Genomic DNA, 27,499 nt, shown 5'->3' on the forward strand with positions numbered 1-27,499 from the left:
TACTTTCAATCAAGAAAAGAATACAGNGAGCTTAACCTCCCCCTCTCAAGACAACAAGTCCCGACAAACAATTTTGTAAAATCAAAAGTGTTTCTCCCAATCTATCCACAACTATTTATACAGTTTTAATAGCTTCTCCCCGCTCCCCCTAACTGCCAAGGTAGTTAGACCAACTAACTAAAGTCTCTTCCTTTTCTCATAGACTCTTAACGGTCTAACACTTGTTCTATTAGTGCTGCTTGTTAGTCACTTATTATTGTTCTATTGAATTGAAGTGTTCTCAGAACTAAAAGCCAAGACACATGTTGGTTTGAACGTGAAGTGTTATCAAATATCTGCATTAGAATTTGTAATTCAAGGAGTTTCGGGGTTTGTCACTCAATGACAACAGGAAAATGATAATTTCTTTTTCTAAAATATGTGAATTGGTGTAACGGTCAAAATACATTGAGAAACTTAACCAATCATAATGATTATTAGATGAATAGCTAAACCCATTTTTAGTGCATGTGAAAATAGACTGGGAAACTAAATGTAAATTTCCAAAGTGCACATTACTTATCATTTGGCCATCAGTAACATTTTATGTCAAAAAAGAAAAAGACAAATAAAACCGGAAAAACACTGAGATGCAAGTTATATGGTCTCAATGATCTTATATTAATATTGTTGCCTGATAGTTTCCAAAACCACACCCTTACATCCATCACAAAATAAGCTTAGTTTGAGCGTATAAAACCTCTGTTGTCCTAAGGAACTTGACCATGATGTCAAAGTCCTCAGAATAATAATGGGACAATAGAACTAACTAATCTTAAAACAAGAATATCTCAGAAATTCACAAAGAAAGACCTCTGTTGTCCTAAGGAACTTGACCATGATGTGAAAGTCCTCAGAATAATAATGGGATAATAGAACTAACTAATCTTAAAACAAGAATAACTCAGAAATTCACAAAGAAAGACACAACGGGGTGGTATAATCTCTCTGCATAACTCGTCTTTAACACCCCTATTTATAATAATAAACAATCTCTAAAAGTTGTCTAGATGATTGAGTGAGATTAAGACTAAATGATTGAGTGAGATTAAGACTAAATGATTGAGCCAAACCATTCTTTTAGCAACCACTAAAAAAATTTAATTAAAAATTAATGTTCTGAAATATGACAAAAATATCCAACAATTTGAAGTCAAGGAGCACGAGAACATCCATTCAAAATCCCTTAAATAATAAACCTACATTTTGAATGACTAAACTTAAAAAGCTAAGAATATAAATAGACTTCAACTATAAAAGTGAGAAACTTAATATGCTGCAACCATGAATAGTTTGACGGACTTAGTCCTAACCTTTGTGTGCATAAGTAACCCGAATGCGTCTGCCATCTAGTATATGTCAAAGAATAAGGAGCAAGGTTCATACACAACAATGTTGGGTGACATAGAAGCAAACTTCTTTAGCAAATAAGTCCGCATATTTTCAAAGACTGTGATATAAAAGAGTGAATTCATCTCAAACAAATAGGAGAAATGAAACAAATAAAAACCTGGCCATTCATTTCTTTGCGAGCTGTAGCAGCTGCTGTTTCAGAAACAAACCGCACAAATCCATAACCTCTTGATTTCGCAGTCACATGATCACATATTACTCTAACTGCAAAAGGACAAATAGAAGAATTTAGGGCAATTTCAACATAGTTGTATGGCCAAATTGGAACCAAAAATTGAGATAAGATCTTAGATTTAACCTTCAATGATTTCACCATGTTTCTCAAAGACATCTCTCAGAATGGATTCATTGGTATCCCAGGAAAGTCCTTCTTTGCAAAAACAAAGCCAAAAATCTCGCAGTTAAAATGGAACATTTGAACTGAACTATAAGAACTCTAAAATAAGCAATTAACATTAGGTTTTAAAAAATAAAGTAGGGATGAAAGAAGTTGGAGAAAACCTGCTACAAACAAGTTGGCTGATGAATGATGACGCACACACAGAAATCTAGATAAGGGGAAAAGAAGAGAGTTGCCTTTCTTTAATGCACTGGTTAATTGCATAACTGTGAACTTTCAATTGATATCTTAAACACATTAAAGTGTTTTTCGCGGACTTGGAAAGAAACAACAAGCTATGTTCACATACAGTTCTTCTAAGCCATTCTGTTCCTTACGACTAAGAGTGAAAAGGAGGACTGTGAATTCGCTTCTTAGGCTTAAAGTAGTAGTTTATGGGTCCTGTGTATTACTTCTAATTTGAGCTGCAAGTATATTCCTGAAGGTAAAACACACCCAATTAATAATTGATGTTCATTTTGTTAATATTCACACCAAGAAAATTAGCAATTATACAGGGTTCCACTATTTACTAGACATGAATAAAATTAAGCAATCTAAGTAACTGACTAATTGATCAATAACAGAAACATAGCAAATCCTTTAACAGAAAAATGAATAAAAAGTAGTTATATGGATGAGTATTCCTACCTATCAAACATCTTTTTTAATCTGTTCATAGCATTCTGGTGTGTTTCGTATTGCATGGAACATTTGGATGGCAACAACACATTGATATAATCTGTCATGCCAATTGTCATACCTGTTGCAACTGAAATTGCGACAGGATAATGAATAACAAAAATTTCGTAAAAGAAGTAGTCATCATAGTTTATGAAAAACTATGAAAACCCACAAAGAATGGTTTGTTTAACCAACTTTGAGTTTGAGTGTCAGTTACCTATAAGAAGGTATTAATCCTTTTGGAGATAGTTACCTTTAATTAATGGTACAAAATTAATGCAATTTTTTAAAATGTTTGTTTTCCCAAAAGAAAAAATCAACCTACAAATATGTAATGATAGAGAAAAAATATTTTTAAAATTATTTTGGTTTGACAAGGATGGAAATTGTCCTAAGTAAATCAGGTTAGGTGACTCCTTTTCTGAAAAAATATTAGAGAAATGTTGTCCTTATTAATATTTTTTATTTTAAAATTTAATAATTTTTATTACAAAGTGAATTCAAGATTCAATAAGATAATAATTTATTCATCAATCAAAACCAAAATTGGATAGGAAAACTGTAATTTATTATAAAACTTTGTAATTTGTGAGTAGAGATGTGACATATAAATCAAGATTTGAAACATAAAAAAAATACGAACATAGAGATAGTGTTGCGAAAACAAATTGGAATCTATGAACTAATCCGACCAATTATAGGTTTGGATATAAATGGATGAAGGAAAATTAAAATTATGATAAGGGTCAAATTTGAATTCAGTTGACTAAGAACATGATTCATCTCAGTTAGTGAGTCACGTTAATTTATTAACTTATCTAATTTTTCTAATAAATAACTTTTGTTGGATTAATTATTTTTTATTAAAAAAAAAACTTGTATGAAATTATTTTTGTATAAAATAATTAAACAACATGAAAAATCTATACATATATATTTATTATCTCATTTTTTATATAAAAACAAATTTGAATAAATATGAAATCATTAAAAAATTTGTTAAGAATACTTTGTGATACTTTTGTTTAAATGAAATTTTATGTTTGATAGATTTTAAATTTTTATTTATTTAAATTTAAATTAGAAAAATTTTGTTATTTTTTTAACTAAAAAAACTTATAATTAAATAATTCGTGAAGCAATCTAACTTACTAATCTTTAATCTATAATAGATTGAATCGAATTTGAATTTTTTTCACTGGCGAAGTTCAATTAGCCGAATTGAATTGATTCATCAGATACCTAATATATGATAAGTTAGGCCGTGCCGCATCCGTGTTGACAACTATACGTAAAAAAAAAAAAAAAAATTCAAAAAGAAGAACAGCAATGGGTGAAGCAGAAATCATAAGTGAACGGAGAGGAGTGTGAACATAAAAGAAAAGAGGGTTAAAAAAAAAGAAAAAATTAGAATAGGTCTAGTTATTATTATTATTATTTTAACTTTTATTATTTATTAATATTATTATTATTAATTATTTGTATTATTTAATTTTTATTCTGAATAAATTTTTTAAAGTAACAGGAGTTTGTTCCTTCTTCCTACCATAAACCCTAGAATTTTCTCAATGTACTGTCAGCGCCATGCCACCTAGGTTGCTGCCACACCGTCACCGTCGCCGGCTACCACTTCCTGCACCGGACACTCAATCATCAAACTCGTTGGCTGCAGTGTTGTCGATAACAGTTGCCTGTACCGCTTAGCTCTATCACCGCGTTCTATCCTGTTCAGCTGGAGCATCACCGCACCACTTTTGCTTAGTTCATGACTACCGTAATCGGCGTTGATGAAACCGTTCATAGGAAGCGCTGCTCAACTGTCGTGCTCTGTTCTGTTGGAGTCGATCACAACAGTTCTGTTCGGTTCGCGGTCATCGTGATCTGTTCTCTCTGTTTTCTTCTTGAAATTCTGGACAAAGGGTTGTAAAAGCTTCCCATCAACAGTCAACAGTGTCGAATTGCAAGAGGGCAGAAGTTTTGATAAAATGAGCTTCCCAGTTGCGAAATCGGCCTCGATCTCCTCGCATTTGACGATGCTGGATTCAATATCTCGAGTAATATCAGTAGTAGCCTCTATCTTTTCGTTTACCTGATCCAGCGTTTTTTTCAGAGATGAAATGTGAGCGAGAATCCCTCCAGAATATCCCCTGTTTTCTCTTCTCTGTGTGTTATGCATTGCAACCAACGAATCAGTGCTACCACCATTTTATTTCTTCGTCGCTCCCATGATTGGCGATGCAGAGAAGGCGCACGCGACGACGAAGATGGTGAAGCGAAACACACACGAAGATCAAGAATCACATAAAAGTGACGTTCGCACACTCTTAAGAATCTGTTTAATTCTTTTATTTTTGTTTAAGTTATGTCATTGAACTCTGATAATGGGTTTATCTCTCTGTAATTCTTATGATTTTGCTAAGGGTTTCTAATGAATCAACAGGAAGGAGCAAGAGACAAAAATCATCGCGATATTGCATCACATTTGCAAGAAAACAGAGAATTATAACAGATGAAATGATAAACACAGAGTGATTAAACAATATCATTAAGGATGAACAGGATTGGGTTAAACAATACCTTTGTCGCCGGAAGCTGATGTAACCCTAACCTTCTCCGACAACCCTCTTCCTTCTTCTCTTTTCTTTCTTGAATTCTCAAAAACCAATTAGCTCCCTCCCCCTCTTTCCAATTCCTGCCAACTCTCTTTAACTTTTCACAACCAAAACTTTCCTTTTCTTTTTTTTCTTCTCCCTGTTTAAATTCAATTCCATTCCAAACCCGTTTTTTTTCGAAATCGCCTTATATAACAGGCTCTTATACATATAAAAATCCAATAAACACTAAAATACTCACATAACCAAATTTCAAAACATGTTACACATACAAACACAATCATAAACACAAACAATTAAATTTCAAAATCTGATAAACAATAAGATTTTCATGTAATCGATTTCAAAATCCAATACACATACACAAACACAGCCTAATTTCAAAATCCGATTCAATTCATTTCTACCTTTTCCTTAACCGAATTTTTACAATTCAATTTATTTCCCTAACCTAATTTCTAAAATTATTTTTATTTTGATTTTATTTTATCTATATTATATTTATATTTATCTATGATAGTAAATAGATATTAATTAATTTATACAATTAAATTATTTTTAATTTTAAACTTACAATATAACAACAATTACATAAAAAATGTATTTTTATATGATAATATCTTGTTAGAAATAAAATAAAAAAATCTTTATTAAATATAAAATGTATTTTGTTAACTTTGAAATAAAAAGTTTTAATTTAATACAAATATAAAATTTATTAAATACTTTAATTAGTATATTTAATATTTTAGTATAACTTAATATATGTTAACCGAGTTGTTAAAAAATAAGCATAATAAAAACACGTTGAAACATTAAATATCTGCTATGGAAGAAGAATGAAAAGTTGTTTTTTTCGTTTGGTTGGTCATCCATGTCTTTAATCAAAATGGTAGAGCTCAAGATTTTAAGCTCATATCATCAAGAATGATTAGGATGGGTTAAGTCTTACAAGTATGATAATAATAAAAAAATCACATTATCTATTGTGATAGAAATAATTAATATTGAATTTGTATACGAGTACCATATCATATTTTTATTAATTGTTAATAATAGAACGAGTACAATTTTTATAGTATCCGTGTCTATGATACACATTATTTAATGTTTGGGATATTTGTTTGAATATTATTTTAGATTAAAATAAAGTTAATGGCAAGAAAAACATTAATAAGTATATTGAAACTCCATAGATTTTTATATTTTTCTATGAAGATTCATGAAATTAATATTATTTTTAAAAGTATTAATTTTATTTAAAAATATTTTTTCTTATGTAAGAATGAAGGCTCATGGAGGTATTTTTATAATGAAAAACGTGTAGTTTCCTCTATTTCATTGTGTATAATTGATTTCCAGGTTTATTTGCAATTACTTATGAGTTCCAAAGCATAAAGCTAAATTTGATTCATGTAATTCAAATAGTTTAACAAAACAATATAATTTGTAAATATGGACATCTAGAATCATAAATAACCAAAGTTGAGGAATCAAATCAAGAAATTAACCTATAAAACTATAAGCACATAAGAAAATGAATAAAATGTGGAAAGTTTAATTGCATCGTGAGAAAATAAAAAATATATGAGCTAGATTAAAGTGAAATACAAAAAATTTGAAAAATATTTTGCAGACTTTAAAGAGAAGTTAATAAAATAAATGTTTATGTTTTATATTGAGAGGCATTATGCTAGATCCTCTGAGAGAAATTTGGTTCCAGCAAGCAAGAACAGAGAGAAAAGTGATAGTCGAAGGGAACACCCATCGTTTCACTGATTCTGTGGGAAGGACCTGATTTCAATAATACAGAATCTGGAACCATATCCACAACACAACATAACTCAAAGTAAACAAAAATAAGATATTGCAGTCATTTGGTTTTATCTCTAAGTCATAAATAAATAATTTGTATTAAGTTAAATAAAACTGTTTATAATATTCCATAATTAAAAATTATACTCTTTTTTTTTTTCAAGTTTAGAAGGAATTCTGCAGCACTTTATTTAAATATTGCCAATTGTCACCCCTTATGACAATGGAACTTAAAGCCATCAATATCAACCTCTAGTTATTCCTCTCAGTCCAAAGTCATTTCAGAAAGAAGAATATTCCAAGTTCCACAAATAATTCAGAGTATAAAGAGAATAGGTGGCGATGCTTGCTTTTATGTAAATAACTTCTTTGACTAAACTTATGTTAATTTTTAAGAAATTGATTTTAAAATTAATTTAAAATAATAAAATTGAATTTAAAATGAGATTTGTATATAATTATATATTTAAAATTTATTTAATTTATAATCAAACTTCACATTTCTAATATATTTTTTTCACATATAATTTCAACCGGAGACATTAATAATAATATAGTACTATGACAATAATTATCATTAAAAATTGAACAAATAATAAATATAACTTTTAAATATAATTTAATTTTATAAAATCAACATATAAAATGATATTTATTTTTATTTATGTACTTTAAATATGTCTTATAATTTCTAAGAACAAGAACAATGGTCCATAATTTGAATTCTGAAAACAAATATAAAAGTACATTCCTAATATTTAAGTTTGGACAATGATATTTTGACAATTTTTTTTTAACAACTTTTTTTTAACAACTTTTTTACAACAGTATACATATCATCATTTTATTGATCTGTTTGAATTTATGTTTAAAAAAATATTTAAAACGGACTAATCATAAACTGTCATGTATGCGTTGTCAAAAAATTGTCAAAAAAGAGTTGTTAAAGATATTTTTTTCTTTTAAGTTTTGTTCAATTTGTTCGAATTATTCATCATTGTTAACCAAAAACTATATAATAAGATGTCATCTTTAATTCATCAGTAAAACCACATGTTACTGTTATTTAAAATTTTGGATAAAAAAATTAAGCTGTTTAAAATAATTATAACCTAGATATGAATCATAAATTTTACATGAGGTGAAGAAAAAAAAAAGGTAAATATAATTTGATACATACACACAGGAAAGGAAGGGATAAAAAAAAGAGTAGATAATGGAATATTGAAAGATTTTTATTTTATTATTTTCTTAAAAAGTTTGGATTCTGCTCTATAAAGAAGGAATAGCACAAGTTCATAGCACCAAATAGAACCACTCTGTTCACACTTCACACAGTTCACATTACATTCACTTGGATTTTGTTTCTGTATCCATGTTTCCAACTGCAGAAGCTTCTTCACTGTTCTCTGCAACATCACTTACATATTCTATTTCCACAGACAAATTTCTATTCCCCTTTGAGTAAAACACATAAGACGAGTTCTTGTTTGCATTTGCATCAATCCTTCAAGAAATGGACTCCTTCAGTTTCAATAACCTTCAAACAGAGAAAGCCAACGCCATCCTCAAACACCGCAAGCTTCGAAGGGTCGCAAGCTTGTTACGCATCATCGAAGTTTGTGTGGTTTTGGTCTTGGTTTCAAGGTTCTCTGTGCAGCTTCCGGTTGCAGTGAGAAACTCCGGCGAATATTTCAGAGACTTGTCACTCTTCATGAACAGTCCTTGCTTTGTCTTCCTCGTCGGAAACATCATAATCATCGCACTATTCGCTCAGTTCTCCGCTCGGGGTAACAACGTTGTTCCGGAGCCCAATCTGTACCAAGAGTTTATTGAAAATACAACCAAAAACCAAGATGCTGTGGCAGAGTATAGCAGAAAGAAACAGAAAATGAAAACAGGGGAAGCAAATATCGGTTTGGAAAAAGGTTATAGGAGGTGCGAGACGGAGATTTTGAGGAAGAAACGACGTCGTGTGTTGCGTAGGTGTGAGACTGAGAAGGGAAGGAAGAAGATTGAAGGTGTTCCTGTTGAAGAAGTGGCGAGAATTTCTTTCCCTGAAGATGGAATGACCAACGAAGAGTTTCGTCGCACTGTGGAGGCTTTCATCGCTAGGGAACAAAGGATTCGAAAAGAAGAAGATTATTATTTAATGTAAAAAAAATTATATATGTATATTTTAAAATTATGTAAATAAAGTAATAATTAGGTGTAAACTTCTTTTTGGTCCCTAAGTTATAAGCAAATGTTCAGTTTAGTTCTCGTTTTTAAAAATGTAAATCTTTGGTTCCTAAGTTATAAAAAATGTATCATGAGTCTTTTTTTGATGTTCATGGTCGAAGTACAAATAACAATCTCAAGTGTTGTCATTATTAATAAACAAATCAGAGCAAGTGTTGTCATTATTAATAAACAAATCAGAGCAATCTAAATATGTAGCAGTTGTTAAGAAACAACCAAAAACAGTATTTCAAATAAAAAAAGGACTCATTTGATACATTTTTTATAACTTAGGAATCAAAGGTTTACATTTTTAAAAGCGGGGACTAAACTGAACGTCCGCTCATAACTTAGGGACCAAAAAGAGGTTTAAACCTAATAATTAATAACTTTTATAAGTGATGGGAATTTGAATAAATTATGTAGAAAGAGAAATCCATTTTACAATAATATTAAGGGTTAAATATGTTTTTAGTCCTTATACTTTGGGCTGATTTTGATTTTAGTCCATCTTTCAAATTAAGGTACAATTTAGTCCTTCAACCTTAGAAAACTCTGGTTTTAGTCATTTTTACCAATTTCTTTTAACTTTATTTGCTGTTTCAATCGCGTTTCTCAGTTAACATTGAAGCAAAAATGTGTCAAACAGTGTAAACAATCCAAATGTTATAATGAAACGTACTTGAAACAACAAATACAGTTAAAAAAATTTGGTAAAAAGGACTAAAAATAGGGTTTTCTAAAGTTAAAGGATTAAATTGTACCTTAGTTTGAAAGAGAGACTAAAACTAAAATCGCCCCAAAATATAGGGACTAAAAACATATTTAATCCTAATATTAATAATTATTTGAGATAAACTGATGAAAAGTGTAATATGGTGTTTAAGATGATAAAATGGATTAATTAAATTTAGTTTCACTTTGACTTACCTTAGATAGGTGAGTACTTAAGAATGGGTTAACTTTTATAACCTCACTTACTGGGTTGATGGGTTAGTTTGTCTACTTCTTTTTTCTGTCATCGAAAATGTATTTTGACATGGGAAACATGATAAATTTTTTTGGTGTAATACATATTTTGGTCCTTCCATTTGTAGAGTTTGTTCAAAATTGTCCTTTCTTTTTTTAAAAGTTCAGTATCGTTCTATATTTTGTAAAAACGGTTCACGTTAGTCCTTTTTGCTTACGGCGTTAAAAATGCTTACGACAGACTTGCCCTGCGTGCAAAAACTTGATGACTTGTACAATTATATATGACATGGCACTGTGGGGTCATTTGAGGCCAATGAGAAGATGTCACATGACAAATCCCTTTCCACCAAAATTAGGGTTTCATAATTGTAGATTAGGAAAGGGCTTTCTCTCCGGTTCTTCCTACCTCTACGCCCTCACCCTGCACCATTACCTCGTCGAAACAAAACCCAGTTCCGATGTCGCCAACTAAATCCTCAAACACTTCGCTTCATTAGGACTTAAGACCCACATGGCGACCTACACCACAGTTCTCTCTTTCGCTATTCACTCCTCCCTCTCGGCACATTTTGGCAAAGGCCCCTTAATGGCAGAGCCGACAGCTGTGGGCATGGTTTCGGCCTACGGGAGGGAGAGGGACTACCGTGCGCTGGATGCGATGTGAGTGAACGTTAGCATATGCGTGGTGATTCAATCGACAAAGAAATCTAAGTTCAGTTTCCAAAAATTGAAGCTCTTTAGTAAGAGTATAAAGTTGATCAAACAAATCATCATTATTTTCCACAAAAATTTCTAGAAACTATAGTCTGCTCATCTCAAAAAATATGCTAGGGATTAGATTTTTCTTCCCAGTTCTTGGCAAGTGGATTCGTAAGCTTGTAATGCCACCAAGACCCTGCCATCAATGTAAAAGAAAAAAATTTATACATCTTTCAAGAAAAATATAAAATGTTATTCAAAAGATGTTATGTGTACTTAGACTTTAACCTTGTCATTTTTCGATGTTTGATAAACATCACCATTTGGATCCAACAACCAATTGTTGCTTCCAAGTTTGCTAGATTCTTGATGAACAATTGATGCTTCCAGGTTTGCTTATCTTTGGTTGTTACAATTATTCTTGTATCCGATCCAAAATTATCAAGAGTTCCAAGTAACTTTTTTGTGTGATCTAAATCATTCACATCATCAAGAATAATAAGAACCTTGATACAACTAATTCTCCTTAGAATCTCTTGAGGCAACGAAGTTGGTATGTCAATTTTCATAGCATGTCCTAATAGTGCAGAAAAAAAATATCATTTTTCAAAGAAATTATTCCATGACTACGTGATTGTTCTTTTTCATTGTCTAAAAAGTAACAACCTTCATATTCAGAATGTAGTTTATTAAATACTTGTTCTGCAAGGGTTGTCTTGACAATACCAGCCATACCCTAAATTCTAATGAAACCGGTGTCCTTTGGGTCCTTGAGTATCAAAAACTCTGCATTTGCAATTTTTTCTTCAATTCCTATTATCAGTTTTACAAATGCTAGAACATTAAACACAAAAAGGGAAAAAAGGGATTAAGGTTTGGGAAGCAACGTGCGATTATGACTTTTACAGTGGAGAAGAAGGAATTAGAGTGACAATGATTACGGTGATTAAAGAAGAAAAGGAAGTCTCATAAAGTTTTACTTTGGAGTGGAAAGGGGACTGTCACGTAGCAATCTCTTATTGGTTGAGTTTGCCAACTAATTAGACACGTCATTTAATTTTGGCCAGGGAAACAACTCTGCCGTTAACTTTTTAACGCAAGTAAAAAGGACCCACTTGTATTTGGAAAATATAGGATGTTTGTGAACTTTTGAAAAAAAAAACGACAACTTTGAACACATCCTACAAATCAAGAGATCAAAATAGCTATTAAACCAAATTTTATATTTTTACATGAAACCAGCCTAATCACAGTTTTGAGGTTAATTTTGGATTGAAAAGGCTAAAACAAGCTATTGTCTAAGTTATTTCAAATTTTGGTCGAGTTATATTATACTTTAATTAAATTATATCATATCTTGATCGAGTTATTTTATACATCGATCGAACTGTATCATATCTTGATTGAATTATATAAAATTTTGATCACACTATTAAGTTGACTTGATTAACCCATAAAACTGATCTAACATACTGTTAGGCTACTAATTTGAATTGGTCTCAATTCATGAATTGAATATATTGTTCCAACTCAGTATTTTTTTTTTCTGTTGTGTTGACCCATCGAACTTAATGTCATTCTTAAAATTGTTACTTCTCTAACAATAATGTATTGCTAAAAAAAAAATCCAAGAATACATTAATTTTGTCTATATTTCTTATATTTTTTTTCATATCATATTAATAAATTTATTGTTTATATTTTATATCTGAATGTGTATTTTGATAAAAATTTTAATGTTATTTTTAATGAAATATTAAGATATCTAAGAAAAAGTGAAGAAGAATTGATGTGAACGATGTATTCTGATTCTTGAGATGTGAGAATAGTGTGGAGATGAGGGAACTTCCCCTGGGGGACAGGGCATGATGATAACTACAGATGCTATTCTCTGGTTTGGTTTCGACTCTTAATATGTATTTAGGATTTTAAGAATATATTTGTCTGTAAATTTATGCAGTATGGGTTTACAGGATTGTGTTCCAGAAGGAAAGCAATCCTATTGGCTGGTTTGTACTGAAAAGTGAAACTAGATTTTACAAGAATAAATATTTTTTATACACCTACAATTAACTGGGAGAAGAAATAAATTAAAAATTGTCGGAAAACAAATATAATTTATATATTTATCTTTATTTTTTATATTTTTTCTCCAACAGTTACATCATTAATTTTATTTGAATTTTGTTGATGATGAAAATAAATAAATATATTTTTAAGTTTTAATAATTAATGTTAATATATAATTATTAATCTTGAAAAGACATTTTATTATCATTATAACTTTTTTTAATAAGAGAAGATTAAAATATCTATTTTTTTTCTGGGAGTAATTCATGAATTAGCTAAACTTATGAAATAGCTGCTTGAATTATAAGTGTCTACTAAAATATATTAATAATATAATTAATAAATTATTATTATTATTATTATGATTGTTATATGCTTATCACTTATAATATACTGATTTATTATATAATTATTATTATGATTGGTATATGCATATCACTTATAATATACCAATTTATTTATAATAACTTATCCTTGTGGAATTAGGAATAGCTTCTAGTTAAGAGACTAAAAATAGTATTTAACTGTATTATGTTAAATGCATATATAGTATATCAGCATTAATATCAACATTAAATTCACATTATTGTTTTAAATAAAATAACATTACATTTATAGGCTTATGATACTTGGTACTGATATATTGATTATTATTATTATTATTATTATAAGATTTTGTCCATGTCCTTTTTCAATCAATCTTGTTTTTAAGAGCTAGCTATATTATGTTCAGGTCTTATTTATGTTTAATGAGTTTAATTACCACCAACATTATAGACAATAATCTCGATTAACTCTTACTACCAATCATTTTCATTTATTTGATTCCAAATACTAGTAGAATTAGAAGAAATCTCAATTCAGTCTCTCTCAACAATACAACTCATACCAACATTTTGATAATAATCTCTCCTTCAAATAACTCTCTTACCATCCTTTTCGTATACCAAAAGAGAATATATGATGTTAAATTTTTAGAAAGAATACATAAAATTCTTTAGAAACTGAAAGTGACATAACTAAAAGTGAAATGTGAAAGAAAAATAGTTGATACGAAGAAAAATATTACCAAATTATAATTCTAAACTAATTGAAGATGAAAATAAATAAGGTACTATTAAAATAAATAATGCAAGAGAGAAACTTTTGATCCATTCAGCTTATAATCTAGGTAGTTAGACTATAAATCATAAAACAAATACTCATTTAGTATAAAGAGAAAATAAAATTAAAAAACCACTATAACTCGTTGTCTCTTCGCAAAAAAACTGGAAAATAATTGTCCATTTTATCTTAATCAAGTTTTATTTAGCGTCTTTGAAATTCAATTAGTTATTTTTAAAAAAGTTTTAAAGAATGTTGTTTTTCAAAAACACTCATATTTAGCACCTAATAGTATTTTTTAAAACTGCTATCCAGGCATGCATTTATCGTTTTAGGTAAAAAGAACTTTGAACAACAAAATTAGAAATTAAAAAATAATGTGTTGCCAGTCAAAAATATATTTTAATAAAATATAATGAGGAAAATAGTTTGAAAGAAAAAAGAAAAAGAATTTGAGTATGGAATATAATTACTACCTATTGGGAGAAGCGCTCAATATGGCAATCACCATCATGTGCATTATATCTTGCATTTTTATTTTTATTTGAATTCTTCATGCATATAATATGCAACAAATTGCAAAAATAAAAGGGAAAAGAAAACATGAAATATAATATACAAATAAGAGAGATAAAAAGTGCGAAATAAAATAGCGAAACTAGAAAAAAGAATGATATATCAAAATACTGTATAGTTTTATTATATAAAAAAAGTTTTTTTAACAATTTTTATTTTATAACTTTTTAATGATAGTTTATAATTAGTTCGTTTCAAATATTTTTTTAAAATAAATTCAAACAGATGAATAAAATGATGACACGTATCCTGTTATAAAAAAAAATGGTTAAAAATGTTATTAAAATATTATGATTTTTGATATGTCAATGTGATATCTGATGAGGCTTTGCTTTCATGAGGTGTGCCCTCACTTATTCCTTAAGAACACAAGTGAGATATTCCTTAGTCACTTTTTTAATTGGTGTGACCCAATCAACAATACCTTATGCAATGTGTTATCAAATAAAAATCATGCAAGCTTTTATGAGGTGTACCTAAATATCTTAAACCTAATTCATACATTCATCATGATACAGTTCAGTCCACAAATATGTAATAGAAGGAATCAATTATTTTAATTAGGACATATAATACCTTTTCAAGATTTTAGATTTGATATTTAAAACTTTTTTTTTCTCTCTTTGCATGATGTGATTTTTTTCTCTCTCTCTCTCTAAGTTTTCACTTTATATATTTTCTTTTTTTACATTCACCTTTTTAAATTTCGTCTCCTTTATAATATGATTTTATTGTTATATTTGGATGATCATAAATTATTTTTAAACAAACATTAAATTAAAAATATGTTGATCTATACCATTTTCCATTAGTTATATGTGAATGGTTTGCATGTCTAAAACTTGAGATGATTTTCATGAAAAGATGAATCTTAAAAATGGTCTTTGAACGTAAAAATCAGAACTTTTTCAAAAATTCATTATTACATATAATATTTAAATCATAATTAAAAAATATTATAAAACACAATATTTACATAAAAACTAAAAACATTGCGATTAACTCACATTCATAATGTAGACCATTTATTCTAAACTATTATTAAAATTGTACTTAGCTTTGCAAGATATAATAACTTTAAGTGGAATTCTAACAACTTATGTTTTAATAAGCGGTACGATTATAATAATAGGCTAACAAAGATAAGGTTAATTTCTGTCTCTCAAACTTTTCATACAAATACATATTTCAAAACTAAAAAAAAATATTTTCAAAGAAATGATTATTTTTATCAACTACAATTTGAATTAAAAATTTTATTTATTTGTAGGATTTTTCACTTAACTAATAAATTATTCATATCGACGTCATTTAAATCACTTGTACTTCTAAATTTTTACACCAAATTACTTGGTCTTTATACATACATGCGTGTGTGTGTATATATAAAAATGGCCAACACAATACATATAAAAAATCCTCAAAATTCAAAAGGATACGAGGAAAATGGAAAAGAAATGAAAAAACCCTCAACCTAAATCACCTTAGAGCCACGAGACATGTGGACCTAAAGGATTCCCAGTAGTAACAAGCAAAGCTTGAAGTATATCCAGCGATATTCTTTTATTTGTCCATAAATTTAATATATAGGTCCTATGGTTATACCTGAAACAATGAAAATACCACGTTTCAGTTTGATGACCAACATATGAAACACAATATCAAGTGACTATGCTTTAAAAAAAATGCAAAGCACTACCGACGCATTCTCTGTAAATTTGAGAAAAAGAAATCAATAACGTATTTTCAGAGTGTACCTTTAAATTCAGAAAATTACTAGTGAAATTGATTTTAAAAATTTTTATGACGTGTTATAAACAATTTTGAAAAGCCAATTTTACTTCAATTTTCACTTTTTGGAAGAGCAGAATTTGTACTGTCAGCCAGTCAAAACTAGTTCAATATGAATCCTGATCAGCTGTTTTTTCTGTTTGCCACAGGTGCAAATGTCAACCAGATAATGTAAACATTCCTTACATAAATAAAATCAAGAAAATATAATATATATATATATATATATATATATATATATATATATATATATATATATTATTTGCCCCATTTCAGAAAGCGTAGAAGCAGGGTTTGAGAGTCTTACAAGATCCCTAAACAGCCATCTTCATTTCTATCTTCTTGTGAGGGTCATATCCAATGAGCTTGAAATCGGCAGCAACAAAGGAATCTATATCTTTCTTCTTTGGGTTTATCTTCAAAATCTGAATTGAGGTATAGGCAATCAACAAGGAAAAGGCAGTTTATACGAGTGCATAATTGTAAATATTTTGTGGGCATCTACGTTAAGCAAATGTTTTTTTAACATTTACACCTACCGGAAAAGGTTTTGGTTGATTCTGAAGCTGTTCCTGCAAAGGTCTCACATGATTGCGGTAAACATGTGCATCCCCGATAACATGACTAAAATCACCCGGAACAAGGTCTGACAAAGACAGGATATGATATGGTTAGATCAGTCCGATATCTGATTTCAATTTTATTTTAATATAAAAGCTGTATCTCTCTACGGAACATTACAACCCAAAAACATCAGAGCCACACCCAAACTTTAAACGGTGAAACAGAACACACCCAAACCTATATCTTTCTTTTTAAGGGCATTCTAATTTTTCAGAGAATCTGATTATTGGCATCCAAAAGGACTATTTTTCCATTCCATACTTTTATTATGCTAATCATAATAATATAAAATCTTTGTGAATCATAACCCATTAATCAGCTTAAAGTCATTTAAAATCAAATAATGACGAATCTGTATCATGAAAAGGAATTAAGATGCCATGTACGTCTGAGAACAAATTTAAGTCTATAACACTGACATAATTTGCTTACCACAAACATGGGCAATCATGCATGTCAGGAGAGCATAAGATGCAATATTAAATGGCACCCCCAGGCCCATGTCCGCAGATCGCTGATACATTTGACACGATAATTCCCCATTTGCTACGTAAAACTGCAGGAATTTTTTTGTTGACAAAACTTCATGAAAGGAGAACGAGAGAAAGAGATAGTTATTCCAAGATAAACCCAAATATAGCTGCAGACCTGCGCAAACATGTGGCAGGGGGGAAGTGCCATCAATTTAAGATCAGATGGATTCCAAGCTGAAAGAATGATCCGTCGATCATCAGGGTTATGCTTTATCTTGTTAATAACATCCAGAAGCTGATCAAATCCTTGGCCAGAGTAGTCAGCATGCATGTCAGTATACCTGTAAAATGTAAGATGGAAAATAAGGAACTAAGCAAGGCCACAAAATGATGCCTAATGACATATATAAAATAAAGGTACATCCACCTACTTGGCTCCAAAGTGCCTCCACTGAAACCCATAAACAGGTCCTAAGTCACCCTCCTCCCTTTCTCTCAAACCAATGCTGTATATAAATTGTAAATCCAGTTAGCAAATGCACAGAGAAGAAAAAATTGTAGTTCCTACAAAAATTAGTAGGTCATGCTTGCCTATCAAGGTATTCTCTAGATGCATTGCCATCCCAGATATGAATGTCTTTTTCTTGCAGCACCTGTCAATACAAAGTGATTTCAGAATAAAATTCACTCTGGTCGTATCTAATGAATCAGCGAGACATTCTTGTAAACCACTAATATGCCTTCACGCAACACCGTGATTTAATTGAATTTTGGTTCGGCAGCCTTTTATACCCTAGCTATGTTTGGAAAAATAACTAAAAATCGTTAGCAGGAAGCTATTAAGCTATATTATTGAGGCATGTATTTTGGTAAATTATTCAATATTAATAATGCAACATCCAGGTGCTAGTCATGTCATCATGAAACCCTTTCATGATAATATTTTAACCAATGCAAATATATTTTAAAAAAACTTCAGTTTATATAGCGACTAAAAATATGGTCAATTTACAAAATACAAGTAGAGACAATCCTCGTTTTATAAACTAGTTTTGTAAAAATTAATTGCCTCTTAAACTCACTTCCTAATTCACATACTGCCAATTTTATGGACATAGGGATTTATTATCAAAACTAGAGTCAACTAATGTCAAGCCCCCAATTCCATGAACATAGGCATTTATTATAGAGCCAACTAATGTAAAGCCAGCCTACAAATTCTCGAAAGCCCGGCTTTATCACAACATTTAGTCACTAAAAAATCGTTGAACATAAAAGGTATTGATATCTTAGTCATCAGTACACAGATTAATAAGGATCCGAACATATATCATTTTGATTCACAACACAACAATGTATAAGTTGATTAAAATTTTGAAAAAGGTAAAAAAAAGGGGGGGAATAATGAGTTGGGTAGGAGACTACAAAGCTTCCCATGTGTCTATCAAGTAAACCAACTTAGTTACCCAATATTTGGTTCGTGCTAGCGACTTTGTGAACAGTAACATAACTAGAAAAGGGCATGTAAGCACGTCTGCGCGGAAAAGATTGGTACAGATATCATTACCTTGGCGCTTGTTGAGCCGCTGATAAACCAAAGAAGCTCCTCAACAACCCCTCGCCAAAATACTTTCTAGGAACCAAATTAAGAAATCATGTCAACTTTAATATCATGAAGTACAATATATATTCTTCTTCGGTCTTCATAAACTTTAAAAGTGACAAAACAAAAAACAATTACATCAAAATAACATAAGGAAACGAAACAAGAAAAATAAGAAATTACTGTGCAGTAGTTTATACAAATTCATACATACCTTGGTTGTTAGAAGCGGAAAGTTTCTGCGCAGATTAAACCTCATCTGCGGAATTATAGAGAAGGTGTAAGCATACATATAAATCATTGCAACTGCTTAACAGAGCAATCGAGATGTTACCTGGCAGCCAAATTTCGACAAGGTACCAGTCCCTGTCCTATCATCCTTAATTGTGCCTTCAGAAATAATTTCTCGAACCAAACTTAGATACTTAAATTCCTCATGTCTCTCGTAAATGAATTTTGGAAGAAAAGAAAATTTATTGACCTCAAAATTTAAAGAGTCTGAAACATTATCAAAAACTGGATCAGAATTTTGACCTAGGGACACAGCCGGAGAACTCCTAACACGCACATAAGTGGTGAAAGAATAGCGGAGGTTGTCTTCCACCAAAGGAAATGATGAATACCATGGCTGAAATAGAGAGGTATCAACTCGAGGCATAAAAGTGTCACACTCAATGCTTGCCTCAACTTCTGTAATATGAGCCGCTTCGCATCCAGGTGCATTAAGAACCTCTCTGTACATAACAATTATCAGCTACACCGGTAAAAAAAAACTTAATATGATTACAAAAGGAAAGAAGCAGGAAGGTAACTAAAATATAAATATACCTGAATATCTCACCACCTCCTGTAAGAAATACTTTCTCAATTGACAGGCAGTATGGAGAAGCAGCCAAAAGTTCCATAGCAGAAGACACACTTCCACATATTACAACATTCTCTGCAGTTGCAATATCAAAGCTACCCGAGCGAGTCAGAACAACGTTAAGGCGACCAGGAAGAGGCCTATTCTCAGGAGGGATACTCTCCCATGTTTTTCTACCCATCACAACAGCATTCTTCTTCCCCGGATCAGATGTTATAGTAGTGATCTCATCAAAAAATTTGAGATCAGCGGGTAACATCCAGGGCAATTTTCCATCCTTAGCAATGCCCCTATCTCTGGTGGAAATCACTACTGCTTGGTAAGTCCTCTGTGGAGGAGGCTCTGACTTGCCATTGCCATTGCCATTGGAAATCACAAAAGAATCACTTGCCATCAGAGGACTCAAAAGCCTGCAAAAACAAATTCTCTGAACCAATTCAAATACTCTAAAAATACAAATTAGTATAAGAAAAATTTCCGAAATCCAGTCACCTACTTAAACTAGATTAATCATAATCGCAACACTATGATATTACTATGATCTTTCTCATCGCATCACAATAACTTAGCAACAGTAACAGAAACACAATGAAACCATCTAAGAAAAACAATAAATTAAGAAGCAATCATAATCTCTAAAAAAATTATCACACTGCGTATCAACCAACATCAACGAACATAATCTAAAATTCCATAAACAACACTTGCAACAGATTAAAAAAAAAATCTAGAAATACAGGAATCGAAACGTGAACCTGGAGATAACGGATCTAAAAGGGAGCCCGAGAAATGCACTGACCTAACAATGTTGTGCGAACTATTTTCTGCTTGGGTCAGAAAATTGCAAAATGTGAAGCGGACAAAAATAGTGAAAGAAAAAGAAGAAGCTGAAACAGAAAGTCAGAGTGTGTAAGAGAAGGAGAAAAGAGGTTTATTGGCAGAGAAAACAAAGGAAAGGAGAGAGAGAGAGGAAATAAATAGAGAGTGAAAGCAAAATGGAGAGAGAAGAAAATCCAAAACCACAGCTGACGTAAAGTGCCACCCTTTTTCTCTGCAGTATAGTGAATTTCTATACATCTTTTTTCACTTTTTCATAAATGCCCTTCCACCAACCCATAGGCATTGATGTTAGGTAAGACAAATATTTGATTATGATAACCAAATTTATATGGTACTAAATAAACATTTTTATAAAACAATATTCAAAAATAAATAAATTAAATTAAATGATCATCTGTAATATTAAGGTGTATTAATAGAATTAAATGACAAAGTAGTTATTAAAAGAAATTAATTTTAAAATGAAAATGTAGCAGTATATTTAAAAAATCAACAATAGAAAGGATTAATAATATTAGGATAAGGAATGTGTATATTCATTTAACGAGAATGATAACATTTAAAAAATATATATAGTGAATACTTGTCCAAAATAAATATTTATTTTATATAGTCATTTTTAATAATAAATAAATATTTTTTAGTATGTAAATTATACTCAGTTTTATAGTGATACATACATATGAACTATATGTTAGATTTATTATAGATAATTCATAAATGGTAATTTGAAAGGATGCAAAATTAAGAAAATTGATAAAAAGATATCTAATAAGTAATTAATTAATTTTATTAAATATATGTGTAATATCTCATTTTAATAGTATACGATTATTAAAGGAGTTATCATACATAAATCGTTGAAAAGATAGATAATCCTAAAAACATAGGTACACAAGGTTATTACAATGATCTCATACATAACCATAACATCAAATATACACACATACTGGGATCTCTCTTAAGAATTCTGTTAAACTGAAAACAAAAAACGTAATACTGATTTCCAAGACTGATGAAATAGAAAGCAAAAACTGTCTACATCTAAGCTTCAACACCATTATCATCCTGCACTAAATCAATGGGAACATATTCATTTACTCACATCATTAAGATAATCATCGCAAAAAAAAAGAAACACAGAGACAGGTAAAGAGAAAGGAAATGGTAAGCTAATGTACCAAAATCAATCATATATCACTTTAATAGAAGTAAGCATATAACACAAATAAATCAATCAATCCTAAGGCACATAATCATTCACTCTAGACTTGACCATCGAGATACATGTATTCATGTCGAAGTCTTAGGAGACTTGCACCCGTGTGTGGTGAAACGACTCACCCACATCAAACAACTACACAATTAAACTACCACAGATCAAGGTTAATTCATCAAACATATATGACCAAGAAATGACCACTAGACTAAGGACCTCCTACAATTCTTCACAATATACCCCATTCTCCTACTTTGGACTGGATGATTATTAAGAGTGTCAAGATCATCCCTCATTTTGGAGCCTCTACATCAATATATTACACTACCAAACACCACCATAGAATCTCTCCACTATATTCATGGAATTACATCAAACACATACCATATTCATCATTAATATCACATTCCTTATTATCATAGTATCATACATGAACGAGCACCTTAACCATACTTATATTCATATTTAAAATCCATAAAGCATCAACATTTTTCATTTAAATATACATTAAATCAATATCACTAAAAATTCAAAACAATCCAGAATAGAGAGAACACATAAACACAAGTACACAACTCGCAACAAGAAACGCTCAGGACTACAAGACCACCACTCAAAACCAAGTGCCATTAGATGGCCAGCGCTCAGCGGCATATTAGTGGCGCTCAACGACATATCAATGACCCTTAATCTCACATCAAAAAACATAGTTTCATCTAAATGCTTTTAGGTAACTAAGGAACTATTCAAATGACCAATTTTACATTCCTGACAATGAAGGTTCTAAAACAGGTTTAGGTGTCAGATTGAGTACCAATTTGATCAAATGACCAATTCCTTGGTTCTTTCAATTCAACATCAATTCCAATCAAAACAAGCATACAACAAACACAACAAAAACTCAACATACCCAAATGACCAGTTTCAGCAATACAAGTAGCTACCTAAATCTTAAATTGTACAAACTTTGACCACTAACATCAAGTTCATTCAAAAATCAATCCCTATAAAAATTCACCTGTCATAATCGTAATTCTAGACAATTTCTAACATCACACCTTCATATTTATCTAACCGAATTTCAACTAACCAAAACTCCAATTTCATCAATTACAAACAAACAACACATGCTTACTTTCAACCATTAAATTCCATCATAAAATCCATACAACATATTACCAATTATAGACCAAAACAAAAGTGTCAAACAACACACTATCGTGAACTCAAAAAATAGAATAATGGTATTTAGCTTCTCCTGGCTTATGAAAAACCAAACCATTATAGAAAGCCTAAAATAGTTCCACAAGCACAAACACTTTGAATTCTAACAATCTCCCCTTCAAGAAGTCCTCACTTGGATCTGATACCACCTGTTGGGTTTATGAAGGAGGAGATTCACTAGGAAGATACAAGATCAACTAATGAAACCTGAGCCCAATCACATAAGAGATTGACATCACTCTCTATCCAAAACGTTAAGACAATGGATTAATGGGTCTTCACCTTTATATACTGCTCTACTCTCTCATTTCTATCCAATGTAGGACTTAGACTTACACTTGAAATTCTAACACAAGTACACTATTAAGACTACTAAACAACAAAGAATCTTATAGAAGAATCAAATGTCACATGCATCCATAACAGAATGCATGCAAAGGAAAACAAAAGACCAAAAAGAAGAGCAAACAATGAACTTACTCTATCAAATAAACTGATCGGTCTAAATTGAAGAGCTTGTCGTCAAAATCATTCCTACCATCTCAATTCTTCAATCAAATAAACTGAAAATAAGAATTCATAAAAAAAAATCATATAATCTAAAAAAATAATTTATAGAAATATAACATATTTTAAAATGATGAAATACGTTCATAACAAAATAATTTATATTAAAATCATTTCATATTAAAAATAGTTAAATTTCATTATTTTAAACCATTTCCATTTTTAAAATTTATTTTTTAAGTCTTTACAATATGCATCTTATCAATTTATTAAATCTTATTAAATAATTTCTTTGTACATAACAATTTTATTAAGATTATATACAACAATTCCATAGTCTTGTTTAATCTACTCAATAGAGCCAGATCTTTAATAAAAATTTAATAAATAGATATGATAGTTTATTAAATAAATTATATGGAAGATTAATCAAACAAATCATTTAGTACTAAATGGTTTTGTATTATAAAATTAGAAAAATATTTAATAAATTTTAATGTATTTCAAAGAATGTAATAACTAATTTTAAGTAATGGTTCATCCTCTCAATAAACTTATATGAGAATAATTTATCTTTATTCATGATTTCTTTTACTGAAATTTGGTAATGATTTTAAATGCACAATTTTACTTTTATATGATTTGATAAAAACGATATGTATTATTAAACATCTACAGTAAACCAAAATAAAACATTAATTAGAATGCAATCATACTGGTTAAAATTAAAAATGTTTAATTGTTGAAAGCTTAAAATTTCATTTTTAATACTGCTTTTATTTTTCTCATTATTTCAAACTGCATATAATTTATTGACTATCTACAGGTAATTCAACAATCATAGACTGGTAGTCAGCCATAAAAAAAGTCATACAAAAAGTTTTATTGAAAATTAGTTTAAATATTATTTTGGTCTTCTATCATATTACTCAAATTCGTTTCCTTTATTTTTAATTTCTGTATATTTTGTACATAATTTTAGCCTTTTAATTTTTAAATGTATATGAATAGTTTCACTTTTAATTTAATATTCTATCCATAATAATATTACTTTTATAAAAACCTGTTACCATATTTAATTTATTATTGAATTAATATATTTTAAAACTAAAAAAATAAGTTCTGAATCAAAATAATAAAATTATTAAGATATGTACAATAAATCATAAAGAATAATTTTAAAAACCAAATTATAACTGAGAATCATACTAATAGTATAAATTAGCTGAGGTTACTATTATTATAATAGAAGTTTAATTTGATAATAATATGGAGGTTGCAAGGGTATTGTTGGAATTCAAATATGAGGGATAATTAAAAATGCAGGTACCCAATATTTACACCACAAGGGAAAGCAAGTGCGGGCCCCACAGTGCTAAGGGCGGGAAATTCTTATACGCCCTATAATATCATCATGACACCTATCAAATTACACAGGGTCGGATTATTGATCTTAGTGGTGACGTGGCAATCACATGATACATTGAGCAAATTAATTGCTATTGATAAATAATGTATTGAAATCTTTTGATTAGATTATCCAAACACTTATAGTTAATTTTTATTTAAGATTTTGTTTCTGATGGAATCTTGGTCGTCCATGTCTTCATCAACAAACCGCAAATGTAGTTTTCAGTTGATTTTCATCCCTTATACAACGTAGATGTCTCAATTTGGGAACAGTTATATGAAAGATATGTCTGTTGGCCTTAGTTCAATTAATTTACGAAATTTGAATTAAAGAACTATTTTAGTCCAGTACATTGAAACTACTGAAGCTTGTAATGGATTAGGACAGTTTATATAATAGTTTCTTAGATATTTTTTTGCTATTTTATATTTCAAAAATTCACTTCTATAACTTATTCGGACATTTAAATGTAAACTTTTATCTTATTATATAGATTAACTTGGTAAAATATATATTTTATTGAAAAATAATATCCAAAAATTTGTATCTTGATAAAAATTTATTTTAATATTAAAAACATTATATATATCTATAAGATTGCGAAACTTACAATATTTAGATGCAATTATTGAATCTGGGTAAGAGCAAAATTTAACATATTTTATACATTACGGATAAAATTTTTGAATGATGTATCAATAATTGTTGTGGAATGTTGCCCTTTAAAGCAAGAAAGTATAAGCCACATTTCTCTTTGTGGACACATTGTTTATGGTTAGCTTTGAAATAGGAAAACCAAAATGGTAAAAGGTAACAAAAAAATAAAGAGCAGACAAAAGTTTCGATTTAAATAATAATAATAATAATAATAATAATTATTATTATTATTGGTAACACTTATGTTCAAATATATATATATATATATATATATATATATATATATATATATATATATATATATATATATATATATATATATATATATATATATATATTGTTTGCGAATGATGTTTTGTCATTATTCGTGCATATGGCTTCCCATGATGTTTACTATATCACAGTCTGTCAGCATTTGTTTCGTTATCTTTTAGTCGAAAATATGAGTGATAATATTATTTAGTTACAGATTTTCAATAATGTTCAAAAAAATAAACAAAAATCATTTATACATTCATGCCATGAAAATGCAGAAAATAAATGTTTGATTGTTTATGGTAGCATGAAAACAAGGTATAGTTAACTCTTAAATTGAAGAGAAAGAATACATTAAGTGGGAAGGAGGACTTCAACAAAATAGACATGGAACCATTTCCTACCATCAACTTGCCTATTGCCATTATATTATCGTTAGCAGATGAAAGTAGTTGGAAAAAATGAATCTTTCATGTTTTTTTTACAAAGGGATTTAAAAGTAATTGAAAATAAATTTTGGAATAAAATTTATAAAATCTTATTATTTTTTAAAAACATATTTTTTTTTATATTTTTTTTAAAGATAGGGATCCGTTTTTTTATCAAATAAGAATAAAATCTTATTGATAGTTTCATATCTTATCATTATTATTGTCTTTTTTTTGTTAATGAATAAATTTTACAAATTGTGGTTTGTGGATGTCAATTATGTAATTATAATCTTGATAGTAGCTTAAAATTGATTTCCTTTTATTGAAATCGAGACGACGAAGAAAACATCATCGTCCTACAATCTGAGTAACAATGATAATTTTAGAAATGTAATTACACAAGTGCAACTAAAAGGACAAAATTATGAGGAATGAACTAAGGTAATGAAGATCTCTTTGTGAGCTCGAAGAAAATAGAGTTTCATAGATGGGACTTATATAGAGATGAAAACAGACGCATCCAAGATGGAATGTTACTGGACAATTTAATTGATGCATGTGTCTTGGATACTAAGCACCATTGAACCTAATCTGCGTTCTATTATTGCCTACATGGAAAACGCAAAGGACCTATAAGATGACATTAAGGAATAATTATTAATCGTGAATGGACCAAGAATCCAACAACTAAAGTCAGAATTGGTGGAATGCAAACAATAAGGGATGACAATGGTTTCCTATTATGGGAAGCTAAAAATATTGTGGGATAAATTGGCAAATTATGAGCAAATACCATAGTGTAAATATGGTGGACGCAAGTGTAGTATTACTACCAAACTTGAGAAACGAAGAGAAAGAAAAACTTCATCAATTTTTAATGTGCTAGATTACGAAAGCTATGGAACAACACGATCAGATGTTTTGGCAACATATCCATTACCCTCATTAAACTGGGTATATGCCACCATGATGCAAGAAGAAAAGGTGAGAACAATCACCAAGTCCAAAGAAGAGTG

The 27,499-nt window shown here is 29.7% G+C and overlaps 2 protein-coding genes across 3 annotated transcripts; one reads left to right on the forward strand and one right to left on the reverse strand.

The window, feature by feature from the left end:
- The first annotated feature begins 8,222 nt into the window (after positions 1–8,222).
- On the forward strand, positions 8,223–9,142 carry LOC106767920. The gene has a single exon (XM_014652887.2). It carries the CDS (start codon positions 8,459–8,461, stop codon positions 9,098–9,100), a length of 642 nt encoding a protein of 213 aa, XP_014508373.1. The 5' UTR covers positions 8,223–8,458; the 3' UTR covers positions 9,101–9,142.
- Positions 9,143–15,890: 6,748 nt separating this feature from the next.
- Positions 15,891–20,895, reverse strand: LOC106765682 (bifunctional dihydrofolate reductase-thymidylate synthase). 2 transcript variants are annotated; one of them, XM_014650379.2, is made up of 12 exons: positions 20,739–20,895; positions 19,903–20,349; positions 19,409–19,808; positions 19,289–19,333; positions 19,039–19,104; positions 18,063–18,124; positions 17,903–17,977; positions 17,647–17,812; positions 17,431–17,554; positions 16,914–17,020; positions 16,682–16,799; positions 15,891–16,188 (listed from the first exon to the last, which is right to left on the reverse strand). In XM_014650379.2, the coding sequence occupies exons 2-11, from the start codon at positions 20,331–20,333 to the stop codon at positions 16,689–16,691; spliced, it is 1,587 nt and encodes a 528-aa protein (XP_014505865.1). In that variant the 5' UTR covers positions 20,334–20,349; positions 20,739–20,895; the 3' UTR covers positions 15,891–16,188; positions 16,682–16,688. The 2 variants fall into 2 exon arrangements, with proteins under 2 accessions (XP_014505865.1, XP_014505864.1); XM_014650378.2 differs by having other exon boundaries at positions 20,695–20,895.
- Between the last annotated feature and the right edge of the window lie 6,604 nt (positions 20,896–27,499).

Source organism: Vigna radiata, chromosome 7 (genome assembly GCF_000741045.1).
Source record: "Vigna radiata var. radiata cultivar VC1973A chromosome 7, Vradiata_ver6, whole genome shotgun sequence".
In the NCBI taxonomy this organism is placed as follows: domain Eukaryota; kingdom Viridiplantae; phylum Streptophyta; class Magnoliopsida; order Fabales; family Fabaceae; genus Vigna; species Vigna radiata.

What these genes read in the sequence shown, in the direction of transcription:
- LOC106767920 (XM_014652887.2), top strand. Translation starts at nt 8,459, where the DNA reads ATGGACTCCTTCAGTTTCAATAACCTTCAAACAGAGAAAGCCAACGCC.
- LOC106765682 (XM_014650379.2), bottom strand. Translation starts at nt 20,333, where the DNA reads ATGGCAAGTGATTCTTTTGTGATTTCCAATGGCAATGGCAATGGCAAG. An exon ending in TTCCGCTTCTAACAACCAAG is followed by an intron (nt 19,105 to 19,288) that starts GTATGTATGAAT and finishes TTTGGTTCCTAG; the next exon opens with AAAGTATTTTGGCGAGGGGT. An exon ending in TCTAGAGAATACCTTGATAG is followed by an intron (nt 17,978 to 18,062) that starts GCAAGCATGACC and finishes ATTTATATACAG; the next exon opens with CATTGGTTTGAGAGAAAGGG.